Source organism: Asparagus officinalis, chromosome 3 (genome assembly GCF_001876935.1).
Source record: "Asparagus officinalis chromosome 3, Aspof.V1, whole genome shotgun sequence".
NCBI lineage: Eukaryota > Viridiplantae > Streptophyta > Magnoliopsida > Asparagales > Asparagaceae > Asparagus > Asparagus officinalis.
Window position 1 is genome coordinate 16745263 of NC_033796.1, and position 26400 is coordinate 16771662.

The 26400-nt window shown below is 37.2% G+C and overlaps 2 protein-coding genes across 3 annotated transcripts; one reads left to right on the top strand and one right to left on the bottom strand.

The window, feature by feature from the left end:
- LOC109833190 lies at nucleotides 1-18256 on the top strand. Its single transcript, XM_020400772.1, has 7 exons — nucleotides 1-281; nucleotides 11293-11334; nucleotides 11958-12080; nucleotides 13734-13966; nucleotides 15775-15811; nucleotides 17186-17243; nucleotides 17509-18256. The coding sequence occupies exons 1-7, from the start codon at nucleotides 171-173 to the stop codon at nucleotides 17586-17588; spliced, it is 684 nt and encodes a 227-aa protein (XP_020256361.1). The 5' UTR covers nucleotides 1-170; the 3' UTR covers nucleotides 17589-18256.
- Nucleotides 19077-24536, bottom strand: LOC109833188 (squalene epoxidase 3-like). Of its 2 annotated transcripts, XM_020400770.1 has the most exons (8): nucleotides 24009-24536; nucleotides 22729-22840; nucleotides 22416-22590; nucleotides 21717-21885; nucleotides 21326-21544; nucleotides 20565-20840; nucleotides 19827-20105; nucleotides 19077-19323 (listed from the first exon to the last, which is right to left on the bottom strand). In XM_020400770.1, exons 1-8 carry the CDS (start codon nucleotides 24423-24425, stop codon nucleotides 19210-19212), a joined length of 1761 nt encoding a protein of 586 aa, XP_020256359.1. In that variant the 5' UTR covers nucleotides 24426-24536; the 3' UTR covers nucleotides 19077-19209. The 2 variants fall into 2 exon arrangements, with proteins under 2 accessions (XP_020256359.1, XP_020256360.1); XM_020400771.1 differs by lacking the exon at nucleotides 19077-19323 and having other exon boundaries at nucleotides 19878-20074.

Here is a 26400-nt window from a genome sequence, read left to right on the forward strand (position 1 = left end):
ATACAGCAAATTTCTACACCCGGCTTCCCCTCTCGTCGTCGATCATCGACCGAAACCCCAACTCAAAGCGCATCATTCCCTCAAAAAATAGGCATATGTGCTCCTCCTCCTTGATTTCGATCTCAACTTCTAACAAAAAACTAGAAAAAATCGAAAGAAAATAAGCAAAGATGGCTCCTTTCGATAGGAGCAATCGAGAACGAGAGCAGGGCGACGATGAGCCCTCGATTTTGGGCGTTCTCTTCTTTGGTTTGATCGGCGCAACCGCGACCACTATTGCGGTAACAAATTTACCCTTTGATTCTTCCTTTTCTCTAGGAATTTGGTATTCTTTGATTATTTTCTTTTTGATTTTAGATATTTGCTTCTACATTTTTACAAGTAATACAAAAGTTCTTTCATTCAACTACAGTGGTTTGATGATGGATTTTACTCGAAAAAAGAAAATGAGTCTGTAAACATTGACGAAGGATGTTGGTTTCGGGAGTGTAGACCCAAACCTGGAACAAAATCAAAAGCTGGAAAAAAACCCCAGACCGGTCGACCGAAGGGAACATCAGTCAACCGATTCGAACACCAGGAAAACAGGAAAGTCTCTATTCGGTCGACTGATAAGTCGACCGATAACGTGCACAAGTAGTCCTGAGAAAAACACGTTCTGGTCAGTCGACCGATAACTCGTATCGGTCGACCAATAGTGGTTAAAACAGAATCCTGGCCCGTTTGAAAACCTGTTTGAGTTAGGATTATATATATATATATATAGTACATGAAAAAGAGTGTGTTTTGAGACTTGAGAGCACTTTGAGATCAGAGATCTTAGATCTTAGAGAGAGTGGCGTATTGCATGCTTTGTAATATTTTTCAATAATCAAAGAATTTCTGGTGTGGCTCCCGAGGACATATGCACATTTGCCGAACTTCGTTAAATCTGATGTTCTCTCTTTCATTTATTCTTTCCTGTAAGTTTTTCAATTCCGTACGATTTTTTGCTTGCTAATTGTTCATCACAAGATCCGGAGGGCATGAGTTGTCGATTGTTCAATTGTAACTAGGGCTGAGCACGGTTCGGTTTGGGTCAGTTTTTACCAAATTTTGAACAACCGAACTGAACCGCATATAGTTCAAAACCGAACCGAACCGTTGCAAGTCGGTTCGGTTTGTTCGGTTCTAAATTTATTTTTAGAATGACTTAAATAGTAGACTTGCTAAATGCTAAATTAAATAGAATATATTGTGATGGGTAAGGGATCCCATGAATATTAAATAGTAGTATTTCAGGGGTTGCCGACTTAATTTGGAAAAACAAGAGAAAAAAAGGAACAAAATCATCATTCATGAAAACATATATACCAGAAAACAAATTAAGGATCGTTATCAAAGCACAAACTCAGAAATCATAAGAGAATAGGAGTGCATAAATAAACAGGAAACTGATAGTCCGATATCTCAACTTACTAGCTGATGTATCTAAGGAAATAAATCAAAATTAAAGAATAATAAAGGTTATACCTCGGCCTCGGTGACGACGACGGGTGCGGGTGTCCCCCCAAAGCCGGAGACAGATCCTGAGTCTGAGGAGATGTTTCGGTCTCGGCCATGAAGACTGCGGAAGTGAGGAAGAGGAAGAGGAAGTGAGAGAGGTGGACCTTAGAACTGAGGATTGAGGAGTGAGAGAGAGTGAGAGAGAAGAACTGAGGAGGCGGCTGAGAAAGGGGGAAGGGAAGTTTAGGTTGAGGAGTGAGAGAGAGTGAGAGAGAAGAACTGAGGAGGCGGCTGAGAAAGGGGGAAGGGAAGTTTAGGTGTTTAGGGTTTGAGAGTCTGAGACTTTGTACTGAGGAGGCGGCTGAGAAAGGGGGAAGGGAAGTTTAGGTGTTTAGGGTTTGAGAGTCTGAGACTTTGTTTTTAGGGACGGGTCGGGTTTGAGTAGAATGAATATTTAGACCATGGGGTATTCGGTCGGTTCGGATTAAAAAGTTTTCAACCCGACCCGAACCGCCCTACTCTTAAAACCTATTTGTTCGGGTCGGTTCAGTCGGTTTTTTCGGTTTGGACCGAACCATGCTCAGCCCTAACCACAACAACTAATATCAGAGCTTCGTTCGACAAGTATGAGAGCTATAGCAGAGGAAAGCAAATCGAAGATTGAGAAGTTTGACAGATCAGACTTCGCTTACTGAAAGTTGCAGATGGAGGACTATCTGTACCAGAAATATCTTTATCGTCCGTTAATGGGAAAAACTAAGGAAAAAAAGGATGAGACTGACGATGACTAGGAAATACTAGACCGGAAGGTTCTAGGGCAGATCTGGTAGTCGCTCGCAAAGTCAGTCACCCACAACATATTGAAGAAGACGACGATGGGGCTTATAGAAGCGCTCGCAAAGATGTACGAACAATCGTCAACTGTAAACAAGGATCATTTTGTTAAGACATTTTTTGACCTCAAGATGGCAGAAGGATACTCCTTCACGTTGCATCTCAGCGAGTTTAACATGATTGTTCATCAACTCATCTCCGTCGACATTACGTTTGATGATGAAATGCAAGTCCTATTGATACTATCGTAGTTACCAGATAGTTGGGCAGGTTGCGTGACCGTAATTAACAACTCGACAGGAAAGGAGAAGTTAAAGCTGAGCGAGGTCGTCAGTATGATTCTATCTAAGGAGGTTAGAAGGAAGTCGTCTGAATCAAAAGGCTCAGGTTCAGCCCTAAATTTTAAACAAAGAGGCCGAAGTCAAAACAAGGGTAACCAGAACAAAAAGCGGTCGAACTCGAAGGTAGGACCTATGAAAGAAAAATATTAGAACTGCGGTCAGGAGGGTCATATGTCTTCAGTCTGCAAAGCGCCAAAGAAGGATGTAAATGAGCATGAGGTTGATATTGTACAAGATCCCTTGATCCTTACTATGGACAGTGACACTAATTCATAGGTTATTGATTCGGGAGCCTCGTTCCACGTTATTGCTAATAGGAAGCTCCTTCAGAACTATGTAGCAGGTGACTTTGGGAAAGTGTACTTGGGGGACAACGAGCCTTGCAATATTGTGAAAATAGGCGATGTACAGATTTAGATGAAGGATTCTAAGTGGTCTCTGAAGAACTTGATATATGTACCGAAGCTGAAAAGGAATCTTGTTTCACTTGGCTAGCTTGGAGCAGAAGGCTATGTTTCGATATTTACTGAGGATTTGTGGAAGATTTTTAATGGTACTATGATGGTTGCTTGCGGCAACAAAACCAGAACTCTCTACTTAACTTCACATGCGAGTGACACCCTCACAATTACAGCTGACAAAAAAAATGTAGATTTTTGGCACAATAGGTTGGGACACATTAGTGAGAAGGGCATGAAGATTCTACACTCTCAGGTAAAGCTATCCAGCATCGATTCAGTGAAAATTGGTGTTTGTGAAAACTGCATCCACGGGAAGCAAAAGAGGGTTAGCTTTTAGAAGAGTGGAAGATCACCTAAAGCTCACAAGCTAGAGCTTGCTCATACAGATATATGGGGTCCAGCTAGCATGTCTTCTTTTGGTGGTTCGGTGTACTACATCATCTTTATCGACGATTACTCGAGGAAGATGTGAGTATACTTCATGAAGCACAAGTCAGAGATGTTTGAGATCTTTAAGAAATGGAACGCCATGATAGAGAACAAGACATATCTGAAGGTGAAGTGTCTGAGATCGGACAATGGTAAAGAATACGAGCTGGAAGAGTTAAAAAAGTTGTGTTCTGAATGAGATTCGCTTAGAGAGGACTACTCCAGGAACACTGTAACAGAACGACGTTGTAGAAAGAATGAACAGAACATTGACAGAGTGTGCAAGGAGCATGTATTTACATGCAGGTCTACCTGAGACGTTTTAGGCGGATGCGGTGCATACAACAACTTACTTGATAAATCATGAGTCTTTAGTTTCATTAGATTTTGGGATTTCAGAAGAGGTTTGGAGTGACGAGAAAGTTAATCTCTCACATTTGAGGGTCTTTAGTTGCGTGACATATGTTCATATCAGTGATCATATCAGAGACAAGCTAGAAGCTAAGTTACAGAAGTATGCATTTATTGGATACGACATTGATGAGTTCAGATATCATCTGTGGGATGATAAGAACAGAAAAATCATCAGGAGTAGAGATATCATATTTAATGAAGAGGTGGTGTACAAGGACAGAGACAATGTCAAGGATAGCCAAAACAGTGAGAGCAGCACTAATGATGCATGTGGATTCAAGTACATGGATTTAGATGAACTTTCAGATGGGGGAGACAATGCCAGTTCTGATCGAAGAACGGAGAAGACTCTAGGTGTAGAGACATGTACCCAGGACGAGGAGCTTAGAATGTCATCCAGAGTACCCAAACCAAATCTCATATATCTTTCGTCACTAGATTACTTGTTTTTAACAGATAGTAGAGAACCAGAGTGTTATGAGGAGGCAATGCAAGTTGGTGAATCTTAATAGTGGGAGTAGACGATGCAAGAAGAGATGGATTCTTTCTATTCGAATGAGACATGGGAGTTAGCCCAACTACCTGCGTAGAAAAAAACCTTACATAACAAGTGGGTCTATTGGATCAAGCAGGAGAGTGATGGAAGCAAAAGATACAAGATCAGATTAGTTGTGAAAGGATTCAAACAAGATCAGAGTGAATTATATATGGGAGTTAGCCCAGCTACCTGCGTAGAAAAAAACCTTACATAACAAGTGGGTCTATTGGATCAAGCAGGAGAGTGATGGAAGCAAAAGATACAAGATCAGATTAGTTGTGAAAGGATTCAAACAAAGAGAATGAGTGAATTATATAGAGATATTTTTTCCATTGTGAAGCTTACAACCATCAGAGTGATGTTGAACTTAGTAGCTGCTGAAAATCTCTACCTTGAGCAGTTGGATGTGAAGATTGTCTTTCTTCATTGTGTCTCGGATAAGAAATCTATATGAAGCAACATGTTAGCTTTATAGAGGAAGAAAAGAGAGATGGTGTGTAAGCTGAAGAAGAGCTTGTACGATTTAAAACAGACTCCAAGACAGTGGTACAAGAAGTTTGATAACTTCATGCAGAGCAATAGTTATGGTAGATGCAATTTACATTATTGTTGTTACTTCAAGAGGTTTGAGTCCAGCTATATCGTGTTATTGTTGTACATAGATGACATGTTAGTTGCAAGACCATGTTTACATGAGATAAATAAGTTGATGCAGTTAGCATAGGAGTTTGCCATGAAGGATTTGAGTGCAGCCAAGTAAATTTTTGGGATGCGACTCAGTCGGGATGTGGTTGAATGGACGTTGAAGTTGAGTCATGCTGAATATATTGAGAAGGTACTTCGAAGATTCAACATGCAGAATACGAAGATCGTTGGCACGCCCTTTGGAAGTCAGTTCAAGTTATCTAAGGAGCAATTGCCCAAGACAGACACAGAGAAGGAGTTCATGACCAGAGTGTCATACTCATCAGTCATTGGTAGTCTTATGTATGCGATGGTTTGCACGAGGTCGAATATCCCCCATGCAGTGGGAGTTATAAGCAGATTTACCAACAATTCAGGGAAGCAACATTAGGAGGTCGTGAAGTGGATATTGCGATACTTGAGAAGGACTACAGATATACCATTGTGTTTTGGGAGAAAAGAGTTAGTATTGCAGGGATACGTGGATGCAGACTTTATCGGTGATCATGATACGAGGTGAAGTACCACGTGGTATGTTTTTACCCTAGGGTCGACAGCAGTGAGCTGGGTCTCACGTTTGTAGAAGATAGTGACGTTGTCCACGACTGAGACAGTATGTCTCTGTGACTGAAGCTAGTAAGGAGATGATTTGGTTGACCGGATATCTGAAAGAGTTGGGTCTGAAGCGGGGGAACATAGTTCTTTATTGTGATAGCCAGAGTGCTATACACCTTGCCAAGAATCCAGTATATCATGTCAGAACAAAGCACATCGACGTGTGTTACCACTTTATACTCTCGCTGATAGAAGATGAGAAGTTACTATTGGAGAAAATTTTGGGGAGCCAAAATCCTGTAAATATGTTGACTAAGGCAGTGACCGTCGAGAAATTGGAGTTGTGCACAACTTCAGTTGACCTTCACGCGTAGGAGATGAGAGTGAAGCCACACTAGGAGGACAAGTGGGATCACCGAGAATAATGTTGATTAAAGAAAGAAAATTTTCCAGGGAGGAGAAGTGCTTGCGAAGATGGCTGAAGTTCAGGAGAACTTATTGATAGAGGTTTGGTCTCCAAGTAAGAGATTGTTGGTTTCGGGAGTGTAGAACCAAACCTGGAACAAAATCAAAAGCTAAAAAAACCCAGACCGGTTGACCAAAGGGAACATCAATCGACTGATTCGAACGCCAGGAAAACAGGAAAGTCTTTGTTCGGTGATCGATACAAATTATCGGTCGATCGATAATGTGCACGAGCAATCCTGAGACAAAACACCTTCTGGTCAGTCGACCGATAACTCGTATCGATCGACCGATAGCGGTTAAAATAGAATCCTGGCTAGTTTGAAAACCTGTTTGAGTTAGGATTATATATATATATATATATATATATATATATATATATATATATATCCTTAAACGTTTTTAGGGCTGTATGTACAAAGAAAAGAGTGGGTTTTGAGAGCACTTTGAGATCAGAGATCTTAGAGAGAGACCTATTGCAAGCTTTGTAATCTTCTTCAATAATCAAAGAATTTCTGGTGTGGCTCCCAAGGACGTAGGCACGTTTGTTGAACCTCGTTAAATCTGGTGTTCTCTCTTTTATTTATTCTTTCATGCAAGTTTTTCGATTCGCTGTGATTTCTTGCTTGCTAATTGTTCGTTACAAGATCCGGAGGGCACAAGTTGTCGATTGTTCAACCCCAACAAAGGAATCATCAATGAACTGTTCTTGTTAGAATCATGAAGAAAAGTGTGTTTTTGACACATCATATTGAGTAAAAGGTGACATGCTTGACTGATTCCTTGTTCAACTCTGCTGAATTTGTTTTTCTACTGTGTAGTTTTTGTTCAGTGATGGAGATGCAGTAAGCCAAAAACTAGATTTATGGGATGATAGGTTGGTGTTACATATCTCAAGACATCATGTACTTTGTAGAAGTCATGAGGATAGAACTGCTTTTGTTAAAATTCATGGACTACTGCATGATTTGATTAATAAGAAATAGTGCCAGAATAGTTATCAGTGAAGTCATTTATCTAATTCTTTTGACTTCTTACTAGAGTTCATTAGTCGGTTAAAGTTCTTTATTCTTTCCATCTTTCAGATGGAAACATTTCTTTGCAATCAGATAGCAGGGTGCTACGACACCTCTGTCATTCAAGTTCTTTATTCTTTCCATCTTTCAGATGGAAACATTTCTTTGCAATCAGATAGCAGGGTGCTACGACACCTCTGTCATTCATACCGAAACATGTGTTTGTTCTACAGAGAAGAAAAAGATATCAATGATAGTAAATTGCAACCACTTATCTTATAGGAGGCTGTAGGCATGACTGGATTGTTTCCTTATAGGCTGGGATGTCAGAATCAGACCAGAAAATCTGCAGCACTAAATTTGAAGTGAGCACATTCGATGTTTTGAACCCCAAAAGCTGAATTCTTAACAAGAAGCCTCAGTCAGTTTTTTACTATCATTAAACAGAACATCTGCTTAGTCGTATTGACATTTACAAATTTGTTCCGTAGTCAAATCTCATTGAGGCTGAGTTGCATTATTCTTAATCTCTCTTTATTGTAGGTCATGTTTCTCTCTGTCACAATTATTATCACGCCCCAAGACCTAAACGGCACGTGACTAGGCAAACAACACACCGCTTGGAGGACAACCGAATCCAAATGATATACTTAATTCTCTAATCTGCATAAAACTTCTTTTCACAAATGGATTTGCGGAATATATAAATTCATTTAAAACGTGGTCTTGTGTGAAAAATATTCGAAGCTGTAATTTATTTCTAAAACCAAAACCAAACAACATATATCTGTATATCCATTGTTCCTAGCTCCACCAACTCTTTGCTCTAGAATATTCTAACCACCTAAAAAGGATAAGAAAAATGCAAAAACAACAAAGGCAAATCTGTGAAAGTATATAATAGCAAGTACCTCCAAAGGATAGGATCCGAAGGACGTATTAGTGACAATGTAATTCGCTATACAAATAAATCAAGTGAAAGAAAGCTCAAAAGTGATATTCATCAGCGATTAAAAAATTGAGATAATATGATGGATTGAATAGGAATACAGAAAGGATTGAATAGGAATATAGAAAGATATACATGATAGAGCAAGTATAAATCGCAGAACATACTCTCAAGTTCATGTCGGGACATTCCTATTCGTTGTATCTCTCAAAAGGAACATGTATCAAAACTCATAATGAGCTTAGGGTGTTTTAGAAATCTCAAAACACTGATACACAGAAACATAAACACATTACGTTAACATCATGTGTATATACCTATATCATACAAGCATGCGAAATCAATTTGCAAAATCCTAACATACTTAAATTGGTTTTACGTTGTTTTAGATTAAATAATAATATTGGTGAATCTAAGGCGGACGACAAACTCACTACTCGGCAATATAATATGAATTCTGAAAACAAACTCATCAAAATGGCCAAAATAAATCCCACACCTTAAAAAGCCAATTTGTTATTTATTCTCCCCAATTAAAACCAGTACTTTTATATAAGCCATTTTTATTATTTATGCATCTTTGATTGAATATATATATATATATATATATATATATTCAAGTATCACAATTAAAAAAAAAAACATTCAGAAACCGCTTAGACGCCCGCCTAGACGACTAAGCGCTGGGCGTCAAGTCCGACGCCTAGAAGCGCCCAACGTTTAATGTAACATAGGGAATACAAAAAGATAAGCAAATAGAGCAAGTATAAATCTCAGAACAAACTCTCAAATTCATGTCAGAACATTCCTACTCGTATCTCTCAAAAGGAACATGTGTCGAAACTCATAATTAGCTTACAGTATTTTTGAAATTTCAAAACATTGATATATAGAAAAACACATTATATTAAATCAATTTGCAAAATCCTGACATACTTAAATCGGTTTTATGTTGTTTGAGATCAAATAATAATATTGGTCAATTTAAGATGGACGAGAAAATCACAACTCGGCAATCTACTACAAGATTCCGGAAACAACCTCATCAAAGTGGCCAAAATAAATCTCACATCTTAAAAAACCAATTTGTTATTTATTCTCGTCAATTAAACCCAGTATTTTCATATCAACTCATTTTTAGTGTGATTATACACGATGTTGTCTAATCTCAGATTTTCTATATTACACACCTAATTATCGAGTGAGAATCAAACACAAAAGCATGGAGGATGCAAATCCCCACACTCACATTTTACACATCATCACTCAATACTTAGCATTTAATATACAAATTCGAAGAGTTCGGTAAAATTAGGTTTTAACTATTCGACGATGTTTTCACTTTTCAACGTATCATATCCACAATCTCATATGCAACAAGTTCCCGCCTCTTGCGCCCACCACCATCTCAGTTAAAAGCTTACCTCGTTGATCGAGGCAAACATTTGATATTTAAACTTCTAGTTCTCGTGGTTTGCATGTGTAATCTAAACGGGCATAGTTATTATCATCAATAGCTGAACGATTTTCACAAGAGTCACCAAATCATATAGCCCTTGCACAGAAACTCATTGTCATATTAATAACAACTTCGTAATGAGTTTAGGCTAGAGATTCAAATTCAATGAAAAAAATTATATTTTCAGACTTTTTGGTTTAGCCGGGTAATTATCAACACGTAATTTAAAATACCAAATAAAACTTTGAACACACTCAAAACATAATAACAAATGTGTTCACAAAGTCTCATTACCATTGGAAGTCATATGAAGAAGTTACAGGGTCAGACGACTTATAAAATAAAACAAAACATGCTATGCACGTTTTCAGGCGTCTGAATTATCTCACCAGATGTCTGAAATTCAAACCCGACGTCTGACATCTTGTCCACGTCTAAAATTCGAGCCCAACGTCTGACGTCTGAGACATATCTGATCTCAAAATGATAGAGACTCAATTTTTAGAAAATCGATACAGAGACGTCTAAAAAATCCATCCAAACATCTGAACTGGACACCAGACGTCAGAAACTGGGATTTCAACAGATTTTTTGGATTTTAACATAGGGTTTACTTGTATCTTTCTCGTGTCAACCTAGAGATATTTATCTACACTTTTTCAACGTGAGAACACAAAACTAACATATATGGCATACATATCATGATTATAGATTTGATAAAAAAATGAATTTGTCATCTAGGTTTTGTAAAATCTTGCTGAAACATCGTCAAAACTTGTTATACAGATGTTGAACGAAATTTGGCACAGTACTTAATCAAAACCAATCATATGAAAGATGGGCTACAAGTTTTCATTGGAGTTCTATACCTCTAGGGTCGAAATTATATAAGTGCATGTTTTTCACCGAAACATCGATATAAACTCGATAAATATATCACGATAAGATAGAACAATCATGATGGATCAAATACGCTTAACGTGAGGAATTCGAACATATTTAGTTACCAAAAGGCGGAAAAAGCAAGTTGGTATTTGTCTGTGGGTTTTTCTGAAAGGATGATCTTGAAGATGAAGAACGGACATTGAAAAAACTCTCCTCTTCCTTCTCCAAGCTTGGCCAGCCTTGTAGGTGTTAAAATCTGAAATTTCTGACCTTTAGGGTTATCTAGGCCTTATACAAGGATTTTAGGCTTAACAGGTTGACCTCTCTTGAGTTAAAACTAATTTAGGTGTTTTAACATATAAACCCTTGTAAATATTTTAATAACTAAAACACAGAGATATGTCTAAACTAATAAACAAAAAGGAACCTATTCATCTCTCTTCATTGGAAATCGATTACGGAATCATTTTCTGGTCTCGACGACATGGGGTGTTACAATTAAAGTCTGATGGACAACTTAATTTAAGATGACATGCTCTTGCACACAGCAATTAAGCAAAACTAGATGAAGAAAACAACATTAAGGAAACTCCACATTTTAATCGAATAATGCATTGTGCATGATCTTGAACCGAGGGTTTTTAATATTCTATTGGTTCATGGCTTTGTGACTTACTTTACAAGTTCTGTAAAGTTTGAACTTCTTATTGTCACTGCTTATATGGTATACAGTTATTGCTTATGTTTTTTATTTTGTTTTATTGGGCAATCATGCAGGCTGGTCGGCTGCGGACAACTATTGATAAGATCTATAATCAGGTAAATTTTGACTATAGGCCTTTATCATGTACTTCTGTACTTCTATTGTTAGGGTCTTCCCAGTGTCATATGAAGCTAATTCACATGTAATGGTTTATCAATTAATGGTGTGGCAGTAAAGTTCATGGACTGCAATCTTATTACTGTATTATAGAAATTGATTTTGCTTTGACCATTGACTATATCCTAGATATTCTTGGTCTTTATATGCTTTCAAAAATGTTAAAAGACCTTGGGTCCTAGACTGCATGATTTCATTTTGAAATCTTCAAATCTATTTCTGCAGGCTTCCCTTTTGGAAAATTTTCCAGTACAACATTAATCTTATCAATGGAAATATAACATTACCATTGCTAAAGATCAAAACCTCGTATCTGCGTTACTATAAACGTGACAGATTGAATAGTACATCTAAGAAGGACACATGTGGCAGATACAATAGTTCATCTGAGAAGGACAATCACCTACATTAAATCACAAATGTCGAAACTAGTTGGAGCTTAGCCTACTTCTTGTATTATTGTCTTGTTGTTGGTTTTTTCCCCAAGACATATATATACTATATTTTATGCCTCTACAGTCTTACAGTGTTGCTGAATAATCTTTTCTCTCCTTCTTTACAGCTCAAGTCACACACCTATTCATCACGGACTAGCGGAGCAAGTACTTCAAATCGGGGTAGTAACGCATGGAATAGATACAACAGACGGATGCAGGAGGAGTATGAGGAGGAAATGGAGCGACTGGTTAGTTTGCTACATGCTCCTTTATTGAAACTTTATGTCTCTGTTTTACTTCCACTTTGCAGTTTATCATTCATATATTTGGCCGATGTGATAATAATTTAATTATTTAGTCATTGTACACTCATCAACTGATTAATGTATGATAATATTTATCACAAAATGGAGATGACCTTGATATAAGAACGTTTGTCTGTATCTGCAGTTAATTAAACATAAAAAAGAGTGTTTTTGTTTGTATCTGCAGTTAATTGAACATGTTGTGTTGCTTCCGGGGTATATGTGACCTGTCAATGATGTGATGAGTCTTATCCATTTATTCGAGATGTAGATGACACATTGTACGATATCCATTTAAGAAAAAAAGTTTAAAGTTATTTTAAGTGGTTGATGCACACATAGGTGTTATAATTGTAGGATAAAGCCTCCAACAGAAATTGTCAATACGTTCCATTTTTGGGGCTAGAAAGGCTACTTTACCCAAGTTTTGGTGTGCAACATCAATGACGAACATCTCTCGTGAAGTCATATAAGAACATCTCTCGTGAGCTCATTTCTCAGGTGCTGTGGGTTTGCATTTTGGTAGAAGATGTTGGGATTCTCATCATCTATATGATTATTGTTTGCAAGTTATTTTAGTTCCATGTTTTTCTTTATTATGGTTGTAGCAATCTGAAATGAGTTTCTATTTCATGTTTTCATGTAAATTTTTTCATTTAATAATAGAATTGTGAAATAATATTATATTTTCACGTGGTTTTACACTTTATGGTGAAATTGTGAAATGGGGTTTTTCCAATTTCATTAAGTTTACATTTAAAAAATAAAATATGTGAGCTTGAATGATCTATAGTATATTGTCAATCTATCAGGTCTGAATGTACTTTGTGATTAATAAAAAAACTAACTACAATCAGTATATTTCTCAAAAGAAACTTTAGAATATTGGAGCATGTTGATTCATGATGTGTGATATGTTGAAGTGATTCACATATTCACGAATATATATGTATGTATGTATGTGTGTGTGTGTATGCACATACATATGTATGTATGTATGTATGTATGTATATGTATGTATGTATTGTAAAACTTCTAAACCAAGTTCTTCGTTCACCTACTTACATATATGACTCTTTGTTATAAATTTTCATATTTGAACACTTTTTGTAATATGGTAGCTGTATTTTGGCCTCGCCAGAAAGAAAATCCTGCCTCCGCCACTGCATGTTAGTCCTCCTAACACCTTTAGTAAGTAGCCTTCCTACCCACAATTCACCTCATCTTCCTTTTTTTTTTAATTGTTGAACTGCTCAAGTATGGATATTTTATGTCCCATGTGGAAGATTGGTCAGATAATATTTATTGCTGGACAAGGCCTGAAATTGTGAAAACTTGATTTCACGAGTCTTGACGATACTTGACTATGACACTTTTTATTTACCACTTTGGACAATCTTGGATGTGCTTAAACTTGACCTTCACCAATGCTGATTAGTATGTTTTTATCTCCCTCTCCCTCAATGTTATCTGTTCATTTCTAGAGCTACCACCACAGCATTGAACTACAGATGAAGGCTACGCTTATTTTGAATTTATTTATTTATGTATATTCCGTAATGTACAAAGTGTATACTGATGGCTTATTTTGTCCAGGAGCGTATAAGGCGAATGCAAAATGTGTTTAACAGAGGGAGAAGCAAACAGAAGAAGACCTATGAAACTTGGAAGGAGCATGGTCCTGGTACATATCAACATTTCCAAAGGGATGACTGGTACTGGAAGACTGACACATCGTACAAGGATAGAAGAACTACTTACGGGTCCACTACTAGTGGCAGTGGGAACTATATACTGTCACATCACTACTCAGTTTTGGGTCTCGACAGGTAGTACTGGTGATTTTTCTGCATGTCCTTTTCCTGTATAACTATCATTTCGAACTATCGCTTAATTATCACAGAACGTGATGTTTCATGCCGCCAAGGATTGATTCCTTTGTTAGTCAAGAGGGCTTCTTTTCAGTTGTTACCCTTCATATTTCTGCTCCTACAATATTTAGTTTGCACTGTGCATACAGAGTTTTGCTTTATAGCTTAAGCCTTATGCTATTGACATAACAAATCAGGGAACCGTCTACCTATCTTTGTGTAGTTAGCTAATTTCCTAGTGACTACTAAATCTCAATTTGGTTGTCTAGAGAAGATAGAAGCTAAATTCCGTTCACTTAGGAAAAAATATTTGTCAATTCATCTAAGGTTCTTCTAAGGCATTGGTCATAAGATGGCATTACGTTGACTTCAAGCTTCAGAAATTGGTATTTTGTCTTGCATGTAGTTCCGTGAACCATACTTTTCCCATGAATATGATTTCCCTTGTTTCCTGTCAAGTTTTACATTATTTCACTAATGTAAATTTTGTGATTAAATACTCAACAAAATTTAAACATTGTGTATATTCTCACAAAATTTGTGGTTGTCTGATTCATCATCTACTGGCTCCAAACCTTATACTGAAAAAGAACTCTAGACTTATTCCATTCATTACAAATGAAGACAAGCAATAACAAAGAAGCAATTTATTTTGATGCAATTTATTTTGATGGTAAAGATGAATGTGTTACACATATTCAATAGTTCTTTGGAAGAAGGGAGGGATGTTGAATGTAGATAAATGTTTGGATTTGAAAATCTGCAGCAGAGAATTGTGAAGATGGATGCACATTTGAATCAGAAAATCTACAGTTATATATCTTATCAAATTATATCATGTAAGAATAGCTAGTTGATAGGAATCGTGCAACTTTTTTGGTTTAGAATATCATCGGTTATGTTTCCGTCGTCGTTCCTGATAGCTTAAAGTTGAAACAAGTAAAGCTGCTAACCAGAATATGCCATGTGTACCTAAGTTCGAAAGAAACTTGTCATAAGAACTATGTAGCTTCAATTGACAATTAGCTAATTAAGGAAAAAATAACAGGTAACGTGGATATGGCAGTTAGGAGGAGCCATGGATCTGTAGTTGGATGAGCAGCTTGATTAGAGATAGACCAAAAAGATATAGATTGAAGCCGTAAAGATGAATATTGTCTTTTAAGAACTTTTTAACTGAATCTCTGCATCTGGATTGTTTGTTATTTCTTTACCCAATTGTGACAGCAGCCCCTGTCTGCAGTGAATCCTCATGAAATTGCTTGCATAAGCAGAGATTAAGCAGACACATAATGGCGATCTGTATATATATAGACGCGCGCGCACACACATGTGAAAAATTGTAAATTTTGGGGGTGTTTTATCTATCAAAAAGAGAACTTCATGTTATTTGTCTGAAGAAAGTGGTGAAACTTTGTGGTATAGGAGTACCCTACAGAGGGATGGATGGAGGGATTATATGTAAAGATAAAGAATGATTTTACTTTCTGTTGACTTTCAAATATATGAATGAGATATGATTGTCACCTGCAACTTATATCAGTCACTTGACTGTAGTAAGTAATAACTTGAGTTATTCTAAATCTTTAGCAAGTAGTAACTCCTTCAGCTAACTCCTTCGACTAATTTAAAATGTAGCAAATCGTAACTTCTTTCTTTCACTTTGAACTATCAGTAAGTCTTGAGTACTGTCCTTTATTACATGAAACTGTATTATTGAGCTTTAGGTGTTTGATTTATCTAACTTTCTTCTCCCATATATGTAGGTGTAGGACGAAACCGTACTCTGATGCGGAGATTAAGGTAACAGTTCTATGTTCTCTTTCTCCATGTTGCTGTACTTTCACATATATCATTTATTTCTTACTTCATGGTCCTATGTTTTGATTGTTGGTAATGTCTTGGGAAAACAATGTCATATCTTGAGTATTGCATAATAGCTTTTTTGTTTTGTAATAGTCAATTATATTATCAATATAAGGTTGTTCAGTAATTATAGTATGAATTAAGCTAGTCAGTTGCCTTGGTCCTATGAAATCAACACTCTGAATCGGTTGCTGTGGCTTCAAGGATTTTGAAGGATGTGATTTAAGAACATTAATTACGTAAGCTATTTTTCTTGTTCTTTTTTAATGGTCAATAATTCCCTTGTCTTCATGCTGTGAACCTGGCACTAAGGACTGTTGACACGCCTAAGGACATTTATTACTGATATTTTCTTCTACTTAGACACTGGTAAGGCACGTACTCTATCGTTGGACATGTATGGGACATGGCAGATAGCTGATGCTACCTTCATAATAAAGGCTGTTCCTGTAAAAGCCATAAGTCCCTTACTAGTTAGTTGGAGTGTTATTTTTGTTTCAGAGGAAAGTAGATGAAGCCTTTATAGAAGAGTACAAGCAACTTTCTTGCACACTTATATAGCAAAATTATCATCCCTTAATCTACCTTTTTTACAGCACGGACGAAGCTGCCAACCCCTAGTGAATTGTTTTACGAATGATATTTATTAATATTTTCCATTTTATATTGTGCATCTCTCTTTTTACATGCATTGATAAAACATGTGCTTATAGAAATGCTTTGTAGCAGGTATGTTTTGATATTAAAAAATCCTAAGGTTTTATCCCGAGTTCTGTGATTTGAAGTGTCTGAGCTCTATACTCTTGGTCTTTGAGAGTTTCATGAGCTGTTTTATAGACATATGTGGTGGTTAGAGGAACTAGAAACTTACCCCTATGTTTCTCATGTATATATATACTATTCACTAATGTTTTATCTTCGGGACTATGGTTTAGCAGTTATATCACGGCTTGGTTATGCAAAAATCTCCTAGTTGTGGGGCAAAAACAAAGTATCACTTTTTCCATTATTGTGCACGGCAGAAAATATTCTCTAGTGATGCTTGCGGTTATATTAACCTGAATGTTCCTCTGAGTAGGTCCTGTATAGAGAAGACAGGCGTAGATCGGTTTGCAAGGGTCCCAACTCTACGACTTAAAACATATAGGATTATGGCCCCTATTGCTGATGTAAATCACATATGATGTATTTTATGATTAGCCCGTTGATTGCATTACTTAAGCTGCTATCCCAATTGTCATTTTCTCAAGCCATCAACTAATATGTCAACCATATGGGCTAAGCTGATTAGTATTCCAAAATCTATTGCAGACAGCTTTCAGAGCCAAGGCAATGGAATATCATCCTGATCAAAACCAGGGTAATAAAGGTGAGTACTCAGACAGCTTTCAGAGCCAAGGCAATGGAATATCATCCTGATCAAAACCAGGGTAATAAAGGTGAGTACTAAATTGATGTTTTGAGCCAAGGCAATGGAATATCATCCTGATCAAAACCAGGGTAATAAAGGTGAGTACTAAATTGATGTTTTTAGTTTATTTTTATTTCATTTTATTTTATTTTATTTTCCTTCTCCCTCTTTTGTCCTACCTAGTTTCCTCCATTTTATGACTCAATGAGTATTTCTGTTGCAGAGGCTGCCGAGGCAAAGTTTAAAGAAGTGATGATTTCTTATGATGCAATAAAATCAGAGAGGAAAAATGGACGGTCCTAAAGTTATTGTTGATTTAACATTTTTCTTCTCAGTGCCAATCAATTTTGACGGGATCATGCACGCAGTGGCTAAAAACCATAGATAAAGTGATAGATGATTGTGCCTCCTCCCTATATATGAGTGCGAGCGGCGTGGATTCGTTTCCATCTAGAGTTTTCATGGTGATTGGAAGATCCCAATGAAATCGTATATGATATGGTGTATATATTACTCAATTCTTTGTGGCATGTGCGTTCCTATAAAGCTCTCTTTCATTTATCAAAAGAAGCTCTGTTGTATACCCTATCAACTTGAAGTTGGAAGGCACAATCCGCCAGCATTTATCTTGCACTGGAGAAATAAGCTTCTGGTAGTCTCATAGATGGTGATACGGGAGACTCTCCCTGCTATAAATATGGATACATTTGATTTTCACATCTTGCTTATGCTCTTGATTCTGACTGACACGTGTTAAGTAACAGTCAACTGCATTTATTATTTGAGATGTATTATATTCTGACAGGGAAATAAGAATGAGTTGAAAATATGAAGCTGATGTTGCGTCTTGTTTCATGGGTAGAGTTACCTGATCAAAAACTGTTGTAGGCTTTTGCCAAGCGTGATAAACATAGTAACGCAAGAATGTATCAGCAAAGTATGATTTTATCGACGTATTTGTTTTTGGCTTTCTTGCAATTATCGTTATTATTCAAGCAGGGGGGAATTAATCCTGAATATAAGTATGTGGTCATACTATATATTTATGGGTGTTATAGGATGTTGCAACTCTGGGGGAATTAATCCTGAATATAAGTACGTGGTCATACTATATATTTATGGGTGTTATAGGATGTTGCAACTCTGGTGCTTCACAATATGAGCCCCCCCACCCCTAAAACAAAAAGAAGAAGAAACACCCCCAAACCAACCCCCCAAAAAACTCCTTTGTACCTTCATTTTCTTTGATAGAAATAACTTTAATTTTGTCTTCTTTTATCTTTCTTTTTAAAAATATTTTTCTAGTAAATATTAGTGTGCTTATTGCGAATGGTCAACTGGTCCCATTTCATCAAATCAGCTTTGATATACAAACCTGTGGTGTCATCGTTTATAGCTTGTCCACCCATACATTAATTTAGTCTATACGCTTGAGGGGAAAATCAAAAATTTTGATGAAAACATTCGAATGCGACCATTTCGTAAATAATCGGCTGGAAGTTCCAGAGCTCCTTTCCTATCAAATGGGAGAGTGGTAATGGAGAAAAGTTTTCAATGTCAGCAGCGTTAGGCTAGCAGAAGAGTTACGAATATTGATAATTTAAGCAGAACTAAATTCTATTTCTGTAGGAATTCGGTCTGCTGAATAGTACGACACCGAATGATGCCTTGTACCTTAACAGAATAATTGAATTATCACCGGTAAATGTTTTACAGCACTAGCAATCAAAACAATTTACCAGCATTATGTAACAGGTTATCTACAGTATGCAATATGTGCAATCGGGTGCATATTCCAAACAATACCTTACCCAATCTCTTCTTTTAATCTGTCATGAAACAACAAAGAACTTTTGCTCTAATCTACTATGTACATTTGAGATATAACCTGTCAAAAATACCACCACCAAACTGTTCAATACTGTTAAGAGTTCATATGGGTAGGTGGAGATCTATAATAAGCAGGAACAGTTGCAGGGAAGAACATCTGCCGAACCCCTTCAGCTCTTATTATGGGGAGAATGATTGATGATGCAACCTGCAACAGAAGAGCCAACAAGTTGGAGACGATGAAAAAGAATATCCCATGCATTGTATGGAAAAGAATGCTATAGTTTATATCATGCTTCTGTAAATTGACATTTTCTATCAATTAAATAGTGACAAAAATTCCATACAAGCTTCACAGCTTATCCTTGAGATGTTGTGCAAGAAATTCTGTTCCAAATGTTGTCCTTTACCTTAAGTGTGAATTGTCAAAAGTTATAGCAGAGCTAATTCCACATTTCTCAAGGTCTCAAATGTCCCGCTCATGCAATTAAATAGTATATGCATTATATACATGATAATAACACCTCAATACTAGCCCAATACACATAAAAAGATTAGTGTTTACTTTGAAAGGGAAATCCAGGGAGATTCTTGTTCAGCTGAAAAATTCAGTTCTCTGGAAAATTTATCAATTTAGCGCTTGAAATTTTCAGATCTTCAAACGTTTATGGTAGCTATATGTAATGTGATAAATTTAAATAAATTACTTACTGAAATCAACCTAAGTCCAAGCCATAATTGCTTAAATGAAGGAAACGGCAACAGTAGACGACCAACGCCATATAAAGCAACAGCGAAGAAATGGGCAACCAAGCTCAATGGACGAGGGTTAAGGCCTGAGAGTAGTGACACAGGCCCATTTGAAAACACACCTCCTAGGCTCAGGTAATCAAAACAAGCTTCACGCATTTCAATCCTGGCCTGATCAGAAGATGCACTGAAAACTTGATACAATGCTCCTGCTAATGTGTTAATTGTAGATGAAACGGGCTGCAAAAGCCAAGGAGATGAAAACAAAATAAAAATGAAATGAAATAAACTCACAATTACTTCTGGCATTGGAAATCCCTCTTATAAAAAATGGATTTATTGACTTATTGCACATAGCCCAGTTGTAATATTGCTGCTTTAACTTACCACCCCTATAGTTTCAATGCTGCGGATAGACTCCTTGGGTTATAATTTTTTGACTCTTTTACCTTCAGATAGAATCACTAATTCAACCCAAGAGAAATATCTGCCAAATTTTCACCAAGGATAAAAGACTCCAAAATTTTTTAACCCAGGGGGTTTATCTGCAATAATGAAACTACAGGGGTATTATGGAGTCTATGTGCAATTAACCATAAAGTAATCATGCATTGCCTATAATAAGACTACAGGGGTAGCAAGGGGTCTATGTGCAATTACCCATATAAAAAATCATGCATTGTCCAAAATATGACTAACCTTGCGCAAAGTGTAGAAGGATTCCAAGTACTTGCACACAGCAGCAGCATCATGTAGATCATGCAGAGGGTTAATAAGATCGCGGAGAAGAACAATATCAGACAGTGCCACTGTCATTCCTCCACCAGTTAATGGATGGCGCATGTTAAATGAATCTCCCAATAAAAGGGCTCCTGGTGTGGGTTGAGGAGAAGCTGGCATGCTCCTATTTGGCATACTTTTTATGTTTCCTCTATCAACGCTTAATATGAAGGCATCATACAACTGACTCGGAAGCTGAAACAATAAAATAAAGTATTCCATAGTAAGATTCTAATTAGTTGCTCGTATGATGCAGATTCTCTTTCCCAATTGTCGCATAAAGTGACGCCTATTGATTGTTATAAAACAGGGGTTATTCAGATATTAGTCCCTAAAATCTTCAATGATCTCATCATAGTCCAAATCTTTGAAACTGCTCATATATCCCTCAAATCCTAATGGTCCTTGCAATCTGGTCCCTCAATGACCAAAATACCCCTTAGCTATGTTCTTCAAACGTGAGGGGTTTTAGGGGAATATAAGCCAAGGGGTATTCTGGTTATCCAGGGACCAAATTGCAAGACCCCAAGGGATTTGAGGGAATTATGAGCAATTTCAAAGATCCGAGGGACTAATATTTAAATAACCCCATAGAATAATAATAGTTATTATTTGCAACATAAATGCAACTTTAGGCCTGTGAAATTATCATTCAAATCCAACATCAAGGTCAAGTATACCTGTGGTGCCACCACAGTCTTCAGATATTTTGCCATCTCCCCATTAGTGATAGAAGGTAGCTTGTTTCCGGGCACATCAACCAAGCAGCGAACTTCTGCGCTGCTTATAGGGTAAAAGAGAATTGGCGATGGATTTGCCAAGACAACATGCCCATGGTTTGCATATGGCAGCTGACAGTTCTCCAATATCAATGCAACAAAACAGGACGGCACATCCACCTGAAGGAAGAAATTTTCATAGAATTAGAATTGAATGTAGTGCCTAAAGGAAAACAAAAATCATCTGCCTACATTTATACTGCATAATAGACAATAATCATCTCAATCTGAGAAATACTTCCAATTTTGGTTCTGCAAAAGTTGTTTAGGACTATGTGAGTCATAGTGATACCTTCGGCGTGCAAAGAGAACGACGCAGATTTGAAAAGCAACCATCGCATACGATTGTAAGCGGTGCGTAAGTTTTTCTTAATTCACCAGCTTCGTTCTTGTATGATACCCCTTTGACAACGCCATTATCTTCAAGTAAAGTTGTTACAGTTCCCTGCTCCAACCTAACACTAAAAATAGAAAGAGAAACTATGTCAAATATCTTGTGTCAAATTCCTAGGGTAAAGAAAGGAACAACTGTAAAAGTTTAATAGACTACTACAGAAATTCATGAATAAGAATGTGGCGACAACAGGGTCCGCTGAGTACGTGTTTCGTAGGTTGGGTTTTGCAATTCAGAAAGGATTAGCGGTGTAGCTTGTTGCCCGCTTGTCATCATCACATGTGTAATATTTATTCTTAATAAATTATACTTTTAAATAAACTTTTACATGATAATAGAGAATGAAGAGATCATTTTACCAATACCAAAAGTGCCATATATTTTCTAGACTAAATAAGCTATAGTCTATAATTTATTTTATAGAAAATTCCCGCAAGATGTGTAAACAACACTGTTTTATGGCTGATCCATCAGAAACATCCTCTGTACAATGATCAGAAGCCAAAAGCCTTTCACAACATATAACTTGTTGCTGAAATTTGTTTAATAGACTACTACAATAATAATAATAACTTTGGATATAGACTGTAATATTACTTGGAGATAGTAGCAGCTTTCTCTCGCATCCTTTGTATAAACTTTCCATTATGGAAACTTCTCCCAGCAATATCTGAATGATATTTCTCCAAGGGATAAGTGAGTTTAGCATCCTTTCCATCTTTAAAGAGTGCATATCCAAGGATGCGCTGAGCATCAATTTTTTCCACACAATCTGAAAGGGAAGCAAGAATTTTGATATCAATGAGATATTTTAGTGCAAAGGAAATATCAACAACAAGATAATAGAAGTGAATATTGTAATTATGCATAGAAGTTTCATAGATGCAATTAAACATAACTGAACTTTTACCTGCAATGCCTAGTTCAATCAATTTCATATAGCCCCCTGGTTGTAAAAGCTCTCCAACGATTCTGTCAGGCTCTCTCAAATCCCTCTCAATAACATGTACTTGGCGCCCATCCTACAAACAATAAGATGGTATGTCTCAGGCCCTTGCCAAACAAACTCCATGACTGCAGCTACTACACTTTATGCAGAAGAAAATGCGTATGAAGTTTTAGTATGAATGAACAATCATCTGTAATCCCTAATCATATTTTACCCAAAAAAATGTGATAATAGAAGTACATTTTTCTCATGAAGTAAAGTATTAAATCTACTTGATTCTCAAGAAAAATGCAGCAGAGGGGTTGAAGGGTGGTGGGGGTTGGAAAGGAACTGTTTTTGTTTTCTTTTCATAATAACTTCAACAACAACAGCCCTCTACGTCGTCTAACTGACAGAAGTTTTGGTCTGTTAATGGATGCATGCAAACTATCCCATAAGGAATGTTTATAGTTATCCTCATTTATTTGAGCTTTGATAGGAACCTCTTTTTTACAGTAACTCATATCTCTTTTCCAAACCAACAGATCAAAACAATTTTAAATACTTAAATCTAAGCCATATTTTATTCATTCCAAATTCTAAAATGATCCGGCTTCTTCCATTTTTCTCTATTTTGTCTTGGACTGATTAGGATTTCTCAGCATAGAAAATGTGCATATGGACAAGATTAATTTGTCATTTTGTCTTAATATCCCAGATTTGGAAGAAGACCAGGGTTACAACGACCAGTTTAGACCAATTAAGAGAATTTAATGAAAAAGGGATGATAACATTTCCTCTCCACAAGCACCAAAGAGGAGCACACAACAATGTTAAACTTTTACTAGATGGATTAGTTAATTTAAAACGAAATGGATTAACTAGCTTTAAAACTTTTCCATAATCCCTTTCAAACCTTAGCCAAACACAAGCTCTAGCTTGCAATATTAGAATTAAAAAAAATATTGCCAGAAGAATGCTAACCATGCACATTGAATAATTCTTCTATTGCCATGCTTCTGTGATTATTTAGCAATAGGAAACTCACTTCAATACCGAATCCATAGTTTCCATTAGAGAATTAGTCACTAATTTGTGCAAATCAATTGCATTAACAAATCCTAAAGAAATTAATACAAAAGGTTATTTTAGCTCAAGGGGTTAGAATTGGGGTGAATTCGCAGATGCAGTAGATTTTGGGGGTGCATATGTACGTGAAAAAAAAGAAAGAAAGAAAGAAATATCAGTACAAAAGGGGTCACCTTTCCAAGCGTGTAAGCAAGCGCGGCCCCGGCGACGCCAGCGCCGACGATGATGACGTCAGGCCCACCGCATTGCCCTCTCACCTGCTCCAAAGACCCCCCATTTCTTGGACTCCCCTTCTCCTGCTTCTTCTTCTTGGAGAGGAGGAGAAACCCTAAGAGGGAGGCGACGATCCCAGCGAAAAGACACTGTAGCATCAGCATCCTCTCCTTCGTCGAGATCGACCTCCCTCTTCTCTCTCTTTCAAGATTACAAATTCGCCCTTTTCCTTCTTTTTGTATTGGCTCGCTCGACAAATAAGAGGAGGAGGAGGAGGAGGAGGAGGAGCTGCTACGAGAGTTTCTCGGGGTATATTTTCGGTGGCGGGTGGGGATTGGTGGTGGACTGGGGTTGAGTTGGGGATGGATGGCGAGCATGAGTTTGGCTTTGAGGAGCGACGGACGTTTGATCTTGGGCCTCTATTTTCTGATGGCATCGCGAGTTTGGAGGAAATGAGAGGGGGGTCTTAGCTCGATGATGCGAGATCCACGCAGGTGCGTATTTAACATTATTTTGACTTTATATAGGTAGCTAGTTTTGTTACAATTTTCCAAGATTCTACTCCAACCCTGAGGTCTTAGGTGAAACCACCTAGACCTTTGACTATCACAATATAGGTTTTTTTTTCGATAGTAGTCTTAAAGATAATAATGAGTTTCAAGATAATATTTAGGATCTTACGTGTTCCATCTTTGACCTTTATATTGGTACGGTATGTAAGAATTGAAGTAACCGGAGATTCTCTAATTACCATATAACTGGAGAGAAACCCGATTAGAGAATTCTCTCTGTTTATGTTGCAAATCACGCACTCCTATAGGACATTAGATAGGATTTCCATTTGTTTAGTTAAGAATTCTATTGATAGGCTTTCTACTTGTTTAGATTAAGAATTCTAGTTACTTCTGTCTTTGTTGCTAATTACTCACTCCTATTGGAAGTTTGATTGGATTTCAGTTCGTTTAGATGTTTTTTTACAACGGTAAAACTTTTGGATGTACAGTTTCTCTGCAAACAAAGGGGCAAAAAGTTCGATGGTGGTAACGATGTACCTAAAGAATGTCTGACTTTTACTAATCGGTTTGAACTTTGTACGCTGATATAAGAATATACATCACTTTTCCTTAATAAATATAAGGACAAATTTTGAAAAACACCCATATTTAAAATTTAAATAGTAAAAACGACCGCTTATCAAATTAATTAGCAAAACCGACCCTTTTCAGATGAAAAGGATCGATTTTACTGAGCGGTTGCCAAACTAAAATGAACGGGACTAGCAGTCCCGTCCATTTCATTGCCCCCTCACACACCGCTTCTCCACCGACGATGACTTCTTCGCCGCGCTCACCATGGGGTAAAAGGTCCCCATAAGACTCTCTTCGTTCGCTCCAGTTGCGGATGTAGCAACTGCCATCAGGCCAAGTGAAGCCCCCATTACCCTTAGGCACCCCATTCTCCCAGAACCCATTCGATTCCCATTGGCCCAGATCAAAAACCCCCTCCCACACATAACCCCACCCCTCCACTCGCCAATGTACTGATTCCCATTCCTCTAGATGTAGTGACCGTGGACGTCCTGCAAGTTCATCTTCCACGTGCCCTGCGCACGGCCGGAGCGGAAGCAGCCCTCGAAGGTGGCGCCGGAGAACCAGTTTGACAACCGCTTAGCAAAACCGACCCTTTTCATCTGAAAAGGGTCGATTTTGCTAATTAATTTGATAAGCAATCGTTTTTACTATTTAAATTTTAAATATGGGTGTTTTTCAAAATTTGTCCTAATTATAAGGACTGAGATCACTATATATTTTCGCGATCTCTCTCTCCATTGTTGGTCGGTTATCAATAAAGTTTCCTTTGACCATTCTATTTTGAATATTGTCAATTTCTTTTTAAAAGATTTTAAAAATGAAAAACCTAGAATGTGCTATGAAGCGATCAAAGAATGAGCTTAGGGAGCGTATGGTTAGAGCAGTTATCCTTGAACTTTATCAAGACAAAGAAACAAGCCACTATGAAACAATGGAGATCAACTTGACGCAAAATTGTTTCAAGAATTTCTTCACCTTATTCTCATTTATCAGCCTGTCCTACTTAGAAACATGATTGTTGCCCATGAATCTACACCGTAAAATTTGAAGCTTTTAGTTTATCGCATATAAACGACATCACTTTGGGCTAGATGGGGGGCAATGTTTAACATATCTCAAGCCATATACACTCACTTAATGATCATTTTGTATATCCATCACTCTTTTATTACTTTGCGAACGCTATGCAATTTTGGATTTGTGGAATGACAAACAAACATTTTGTAGTTGTGCATCATGAGTTTTAGATACTAGTCCATTA